Raw genomic sequence first — 8,876 nt, forward strand, 5'->3', positions numbered from 1 at the left:
GCTTCGCAATACCCAGTGCTTGCACAGCGGGCTCATCTGAAAGGCTCAGATGGACCATCCTCAGGGATAGGGACCAAGTCACCAGGGCAGCTGATTAAGATGTCCCCAAAGCTTAGAGCCTATCACTGCTTCCCAGGGACATCTGCCCCAAGAGGGAGAGAAGCTAGGTTTTCGAAGGTGTGTTTCCTAAGCACGGCCTCAGGAAAGTTGTTATCCGGACACCTGCAACCCTGGAGTGGTCTCCTCTTGCTGTGGAGCTAGCATACCGCGCACTCTGGCTGCAGCGCAGCGCTGGCACGTCGCCCCCACATTGGCCCAGCTCACACTGCCACAGGCAGGCGCGTCTGCAGAATTGTCGCAGGGCTCCAGGCTACCCTCCTTGGAAGTTGAGTATCCTTTACTCCAGCTGTTTCTTAATCCCTTCCTCTCCCCCCTGCACCGCTGGTGCAATGAGGATCCAGACCCGGACTCCATCTGGCTCAGTTACTCCCAGGCCACCTACTGCCCCCTCGCGGAGTGCGTGGGACTCCCAGCTTGCAGACGCCCACAGTAGATAGCAAGCGGCACAAGGCGTGGTGGCTGCGGCGGTGGAGTGAGACAATTGCCAACAGCTGGCGCAGCTGCCGCGCTGCGCACGGGGACTGGCAAGTACGCAGTCCAGGTACTGCCCCTTCGCGGTGACGTCTGTGCAGCGGGTTATAAAAGCCTGGTGCGCAGCTTGCTGAGGTTCTGCTAACTCCGGAGCTGAGCAGGACCCGAGCTGAGGGCCGCCTGCGAAACTGCGGGCGGCTGCGGAGCGGCAGCGAAAGCAAAGGAGAAATCTCCAGCTAGACACTGGGCACCAGAATCCTGACCACAGACTCAGAACTTTTACAGGTTGCACCGTGACGCCCCCTCCCCGCCCCTTTTGCTCTCAAGTCCTCACGCAACACAAAAGGCTTTGCCTTTCCCGCTGCAGGAAGGGAAAATAGTTGGAAGCAGCAGGTGCAGAAAGATTGGGGTCTCCTGCTTCCTAGAACCAACCGTGACTGGAGGACTTTTTTTCCCTCTTCCAGTTTAAAGAAATGCTGTCTCCAGATTTCTGGACTCAGATGCTTCCTGAAGCTTGAAAGTGGAGGAATTCAGAGGCACCAGGGGCAGGCAGACAGCACATCTAGAAGCGTTTATCTTCTGAGCACCAAGCCCTGCTTGCAAAAAAAAAGTCCTGCCAAGAAAGAACATTCTGCCCTCTTGTCTGACTTAAGCTGGACCCTGAGCCCTAGTCGCCTGCCACAGGACTTACTGCAAAAGGGGTGTGTGTACAGAGAGGACTTTACAGCCTAGCTGCAAAATGGACAACGTCCTTTCGATGGACTCAGACCTCTTCCCAAATATCTCCACTAACACCTCAGAGCCCAACCAGTTCGTGCAGCCAGCTTGGCAAATTGTCCTTTGGGCAACTGCCTACACGGTCATCGTGGTGACCTCCGTGGTGGGCAACGTAGTGGTGATGTGGATCATTTTAGCCCACAAGAGAATGAGGACAGTCACCAACTATTTCCTGGTGAACTTGGCCTTTGCCGAGGCCTCCATGGCTGCATTCAATACCGTGGTGAACTTCACCTACGCTGTGCACAACGAGTGGTACTATGGCCTGTTCTACTGCAAGTTCCACAACTTCTTCCCCATTGCTGCTGTCTTCGCCAGTATCTACTCCATGACTGCTGTGGCCTTTGATAGGTGAGCTTGCCTTTTGTGGAAAAGAAAGTTCATGGATGACCATGGCATTACTATGGAGGTTTGGGGCTGGGTAGTGTATAGTCCAAGGGGAAGATTGGCTCACCCATGCCCTGAAGTTTTTACTGACAGCCAAAGAGGTAGTGAAATAAATGAGTCAGTTGTTGATCATGGATTTTATCTTATCTTTTTTCTTTTCCTTTTTTACCCATCACCAATCTCCCTCCCTTTCAACACACACTCCTCTTTTGTTATTTAACTCTACTTTCTTCATTCCTTCTCCACTCATCTTCCTGACCTTTCCTTTCAACTGCTTTTCTCCTTTCCATATATTCCTTCTCCCTTTACCCTTAAAGTCTGAAGGGGGATATTCAGGGCTCGGCCCCAGGGCTGGCTCCTGGCTAGGGCTTGTAAATTCCTCCAGGCCTGCTATTCTGCTGGGCAGCCTTTTGTTGCCTTCATGCTCTAAGTATGCCTAGGCAAAATACCTCATTTTCCACATTTGCCTGAAAATTCTGGGACTTTCTGCTCTCATTTCAACTCCCTGATATTATTTGGATATGAAAAGCATTTTATCAGAATCATAAAATACTTAGGATTTCTCATTTATCTCCCTCTGTGCTGCAAGGACATCTCATTCAGGAGTGAGAGGGAGCCACATCATTTTTAAGAAGCTCAACAGATAGGGATCCAGGGAGCTTACCTGGGAGGTTTTCTAAGTTTCTCTTGCAATGTAAGGTCAATGTTTTTAGCCTGTCTGTATCCACAGAGAAACGTGCTCGGCACAGGCAATTGAGAGCACTTCCCCTACTGCAACCAACAGGTTAGGGTTTCAGAAGCTGATTGAAACTGAAAAGGTTGACATTTTCAGATACTGGGGCTCTTCAGGGAGCTTGATGGAAATTGATTATTAGTGCACACCTCTATTGGTATTGACTTTCTCGTGGGTGTTCTGGGTCTTCAGGGTATGTGTGTGCACAGGTGTTAAATGTTTTACCTGGAGTGTGGAGGTATGTTTAAAATACCTGCCACTGTGGATTCATTTGATGTCCTTGATGAGCTAAAGGAATGTGAGAAACCCCAAAAAGGAGTGAGGACAAAACTTGAGAAAAAGATTTCCAAACTACAGTCCTCTTTTGCATGAAGATCATTTGACTTGTAGTAATTTATGGGAGAGCTTTTTCAGCTTCTGTATTCCATGAACACCTTTAAAATCGGGGAGATCTATACTTCTATCTTTTGCAGCAGTGTCCAAATACTGATTTGTTAGTTCCGTGTACATCTTCCTTTATACAATCCTTATGTGCTTAAGATGTCATCAGTTAAACAAGCTGTGCTGAATCAATTTATATTTTAAATGTAGAGGGTAAAATAATTACTCAAAAGTAGTAGTGAAATTAATTATTTTGCAAATTTATCTTTATGCTCTCTGGTTTTTAGATACTCATTTTGCTGAAAGGGATGTATACTTGTAAAAATCTTTCTGCACTGACCTGCTCCTTTAATCTTACAGCAGCTTCCTTAAATTAAAAAAAAAAGAAAATCCATAGCATAATGTGTAACTGAAAATCCAGGCAATGAAATCTGATGCCATTTCAGTCTTACATATGCTTTCTTTCCTTTTGATCCCTAAATTAGAGGGGGGTGGTGGTTTGTTTTTGTTTTGTTTTATTTTGTTTTTCCTACATGGGACCCTTGCACCATGGCTTTAGGAAGAGCTGTCAATCTGTGACCCAGAGCATTCTGTAGCTGATGGAGCTCTGTCCCTTTGGCTTACACAGTAACATGTCCCACATTTGGGCTCTTTCCCCTGAACTTAGGTTAAAGATAGGCTTCAGGATCAGAATCCTCACAGTGATGTGGGCAGAGAGCCAGATTTCTGCTCCAATGTTGTTTTTCTCTAGGTAAACCATGGCAGGACTCTGACCCTCCATGACACTTGCTCAGTGAAATCAGGTCTCAGATGCCAGAGCATTGGGAAATGACAGCAGCAAGAAATGTCCCCATGTCTCTAATGTGCAGATACGGCCCAGGGGGGTCAGCAATGGATAGAAGTAGGGATGAGGATTCAGGTCTCTATCTTCATGTCCTCCAAGTGCTCTGTGTGTTTTTCCTTTCTCAGCCTGGTGAGCACACCTCAGATTCATGCCCTCAGCCCCTCTAATGAATATATCTACTACATACATAGTCATCCATTCTCTCTCAAGAATATTTTAGAAAGAAAGGGAGACTTAAGTTCTCTCCATGTGAATTATCTCTCCTTTCTCCAGGTAATTAATTCGACATGGAAATGCAGACTTAGCAGAAATGTTAAGTTAGCTTTTTGTATGTTCCTTGAATTTTTAATGGACAACCTTTGAATCAAGACTTTAAAAAAAATAACAACAGTGTGGTTTTCCTGATTGAAAAATTAAACCTTGTTTATCGCAGAAGCCTTGGGAAATACAAAGAGCATAGACACAAAATACAAATCACCGTTACCTCACCATCTGAAAATAACACCTGTTAACATTCAGATTTCTGTTTACAAATATTACACTATATAATTGAGGTCAAATTCTATATAATTTGTACCTTACTTTTTTCCATGGATGTTAATGAAAAATATTAACACTTTCCCAGGTTATGAAAAAGTCTTCAGGCACATAATCTCAATGGCTCCATGTTATTCCATTTTGTGAATATGCTATTATTTACCTAACCATTTCTCTATTGTTGGGTATTTAAGTGATTCCTAGATTTTTTTGCTATTATGATTGATCTCATGAATATGATAGTTTTGTTTTGCCTTCTTGATTTTTTTCCCCTTAGGATAGATTCTAAGAACTGGAATTACTGCCTCAAATGAGATTAATTTAAAAAGAAAACCTCTACCTTCTAATTTCATAGCATTTTTAAAAGAATTATTGGGTGGAACCATCTTGGTAGACTTTGCCTAATTTAATTCTGAAACTAAAATGTACTAGAGAAAACATTTTAGCTGCTTGTTGTAGTACTAATTTAAATGTTTCCTGTAACCTTTTCATAAATAGAGGGCCCAGGGAAAAAGACAGAGAGAGAAAGAGAGGAAAGGGAGGAAAGAGATATCCCCTTCAGAAAGAATATTGTTTTAAGGTAGTGGTGACCTAGAATAAAAAAAATTTCAAAGATAAATATAGCTAAGTAAGATCACGTCTCTACCTCTGTTTAAAATCCAGTAAACACCAGGCATTTTACCTGTTGGAACTCTGCAATTTCTCTCCAGATTTAAAATTCTTTCCTACTGTAAAAACTAGAAGGTGTGTATGACATTTCATGCAGTTTCAAGACAAGAGACACTGAGAATCGACACACCCGGTTCACAGGGGTCAGTGACAGTGACTGGTTCTGTTGTGGTGTTGGAACTAAGAAGGAAGCAGGGGGTCATCTCTAAGCCCCACAGGAACAGAGAAGGGACAAGAGGTAACCTGACGTGGAACTGTGTGTATAGCAACAGGAGGCTCAGAAGACAATGGCCTGGTGTCAATGCTTCTCTGCCTGGTAGGGGCGAGTGTCATGTCAGTGAGATGAAAGGGACAGGTTGTTCACTACTCAGACTGGTTTTGGATAAGAATGTTTGAAAGAAAAGAAATATCCAAGTAGGGATGATCTCCAGGCAAAACAAGGAACGGAGTAACAGTTGCAGGCAAAAGAGGAAATGAGCTCTCTGAGAGAGCAAAAGAGGAACCTGGAACAAAGACATGCATTAACAAAACTTTGCCCACTGACCCCTGCTGTCCCTTCCTCTCTGTCCCAGCCATACCCCCTCTACCAATGGAAGTAGCCCACTTCCTAGGTCTCTTCTAAACCTGCTGTCTGTCCTTAAACCTTACCTGATTGGCTGGACCCAGATCCCAAATATAAGGGTCCCATTGTACCAGAGAAGATGTTTAGAGACCTTTTTGACAATTTTCCACCCAAATAAAACTTTAACCCCACAACCTTCCAGACAGGACCATCCTTAAGAGTACCAGACTCTGCTTAAATATTTCACTCAAGTTGCGTCATTTGTTAAATTCAATCAATTGTTAAATTATTAGAAAATTCTAACTTTTGTTGAACTGAAATCTGCCTCCTTGGTTTTGGACTATTCCTAGTTGTCTCACACCTCGTCCATGTGGCAGCCTTTCCAACATCCCTCCTGAATCTTCCCATCTTTCCATCCTTGCCTGTCTCTATTGGCTATTCCCATTTGTCAATGGTCCTCTTGAAAGGGGGTGATCTGACAGAGCATTACCTGATTACCATTACCCTGTCCACGACCACCTGCTGTAGGACTGGCATTCACCTGCTAACCTTGTTATCCTCCAGCTATCCAGGCATACTGGAAATTCACAGACATTTTATGGACCCTTCTCTGGTCCAACTGTTATCTGCCCCCTGCCTTTTTCTCCAACAAGGAGCCTCCTCCACTAAGAAACTGACCTTGACCTGCAAGTCTGGATGTGATATCCTTCTTATCTATTCACATAGCATTTGCCCAATGATGTTGTAACGATCTGTACCTTGTTAGTCTCTCCCACATCTCCCTGCCCACTAGACTGCAAGTTCCATAAAAACAGAGATGTTTTGTCTGGTTTCCTGTTCCCAGAACCTATCCAAGTGATATATGCATGTTATGAATGAACTGACTGTGCACACATTGATCAGAATCCAAAACCAGACCGAATGCCTCAAGTAAACCCTAAAGCACACCTATGATGTTATCTTTTAAAGCAAAAGAAAAATTGGGCCAAATTTCTGCCTGCCATGGAGTTTTGTTATAACTCAGAACACTTTTGATTCAGAAGCCCCTATTCCGGAATAACTATGGCTTCTAATTCACACTTGCCTCTTCCACACTCCAGGTGACTGAGCCCCCCAGGATTCCTGACCCACACCCCGATGCCTCCAGCAGGTACTGTGGCTAAATATAAGACATCCAGTCAAAGGAGGTGTTCATCACTTCCGTCATGCCTCCTAGCTATCCAGGCGTACTGGAAGCTTACAGATATTTTATGGACCCTTCTCTGGTCCAACTGTTATCTGCCCCCTATCTTTTTCTCCAACAAGAAGGACACTATGGCTCAGCACCTGTGGCTCAAGTGGCTAAGGTGCCAGCCACATACACCTAAAGTGGCAGGTTTGAATCCAGCCTGGGCCCACCAAACAACAATGATGGCTGCAACCAAAAAAAAAAAAATAAAATAGCCGGGCATTGTGGTGGGCGCCTGTAGTCCCAGCTACTTGGGAGGCTGAGGCGGGAGACTCGCTTGAGCCCAGGAGTTGGAGGTTGCTGTGAGCTGTGATGTCACGGTACTCTACCCAGGGGGACAGCTTGAGGCTCTGTCTCAAAAAAAAAAGAAGGACACTATCCACTTATCTCTCTTAAGGTGAGATTAACGGAAAACTACAAGTGCCTTATCAACAGTAGTTGTCTAAATGCCTAGTCCATACCATATTAAGGTGCCACACATACAGGAAAATTCCAGCACCCAGTGGTCTGAGAGTCAGAGACCAGAGAACAGGCTGAGGGACTGGCTTGCATTGCCCCATACTTCTCTCTTGCCTCCTTGAGAGGCTACAATCGCACCTTAGTGGGAGGGGAAATACAAGGTTGTATGGACAAGAAACCCCAGGGATGCAGAGGTGCTTTGATGATGTCCTTGAGATATAAACCTCAGCATGAGCTTTAATACAGCCTATGAGCTGCTCCAGGAAAGTTATCTAAGCAGCTCCAGGTCTGATCACTTGTCCCCTTTTTTTCTGATACTTTACTTAATCTACTTTCTAATTCAGCTCCCCGCTATGCTTAACACTTGGGACTCCTTTTGAAGTACCTTCACTGTCTTTTGTAGGAGAGTGCCCTTTCATCACCTTAATTCTAGCCTTTGGCAGTGGAATGGAAAATAGGAAAGAGGCCAAGCAGTGGGTCTCGGTATTGGGTCTACCACCTACTAGCTATAAAAACATAGGCAAGACACTTAACCTTTCTCGGCCTCAGTTTTTTCATCTGACAAAATGGATATAATAGAACTTACCTTGTAGAATATTGTTAAAAGGAGAGAAGAACAGGTGTGGAAAGCCCCCAACTCATTGACAGACACCTAGTAAGGGTAATAGTAATTAAGGTTAAATCTCTAGGAAACCATATCATACCGACAGATCCATTATACGTGTCCATTCCTGTTTCAACCTCTTCCTGTGTTTCTTCTGTATGTGGTATAAGGCACTTATCTCTTGTACCAGAGTAAAACATTTATGAACATATACTTTCCTCTTAAGACTGTAGTTTAAAATCCTCCTTATTGGATCCAAAAATGTCTTCCCAAATGCTTTTGAGCATCCTTCCCACATATGGGGATACACACACACTGTCTCAGAAGTCCATCATCTGGATATTGTATATCATAGTTCAAAAAAAACCCAAATGTTTTCTTTTTTATCCATCTCCCAAACCACACATTCACTTCCCCATCCTTTATGTCCCAAAGTCACCACCCCAACATGAAGAGCATCATTTGCATGTTTGATAGCACAACTTACACCCGTGTGCTTTAATCGCTAGTCAATTTATTAAAATTGTAATGGGGTTTAGCCTTTGAACATGTATTATGGAATATTTCTTATAAATCAAATTTGTGTGTGTTAAAGTGTTAAACATTCACCTTCCTTTGTCCTTTGACTGAAGCTCAATTTTTGAACATGAGATGCAGTACTTCTCACTAAATATTTGGACACCATTTTCAAACTTAATCTTATGTATTTTTGATTAGTCACAAATTTTTCTAAACTTAACAAATCAAATAATCTTAAGAGGGTAGACAACATTTACAAATTCAATTAATTAAATACTTCTGAGCATTTCAAACTATAAGCACAAATTTAATACATCTTGTTTTCTTAAAAATCTTAAATCCCTAACAAGGTGACTTACAATTGAGAGAAACAAACTCTTTCTCAAGATTTACTTAGCTCTTGTATATCCAATAAATCAAAACTTCTAAATTTAGCATATTGAGTTCTCTTAAACCATTTCAACCTCTTGAGAATTAAACTTATGGGTTCAGCAAATGAGGTTCTCCTGAGCATCCAAACACTGACTACAAGATTTTCCTAAGTGTTGCAATTAAAAATTCCCAATCTGGTAGATCAAGTTCTCT

The 8,876-nt window shown here is 43.3% G+C and overlaps 1 protein-coding gene across 1 annotated transcript in view; it reads left to right on the forward strand.

The window, feature by feature from the left end:
• Positions 1 to 775: 775 nt before the first annotated feature.
• TACR1 (tachykinin receptor 1) overlaps positions 776 to 8,876 on the forward strand; it is a 173,317-nt gene continuing 165,216 nt past the window's right edge. The window contains exon 1 of the mRNA XM_003793360.1: positions 776 to 1,719. Within this exon, the coding sequence (XP_003793408.1) occupies positions 1,331 to 1,719 (389 nt within the window). The 5' untranslated portion in view covers positions 776 to 1,330. The remainder of the gene's footprint in view (positions 1,720 to 8,876) is intronic.

The sequence above is a fragment of the Otolemur garnettii genome, unplaced genomic scaffold, assembly GCF_000181295.1.
Source record: "Otolemur garnettii isolate 467f Iridium unplaced genomic scaffold, OtoGar3 scaffold00068, whole genome shotgun sequence".
In the NCBI taxonomy this organism is placed as follows: Eukaryota; Metazoa; Chordata; class Mammalia; order Primates; family Galagidae; genus Otolemur; species Otolemur garnettii.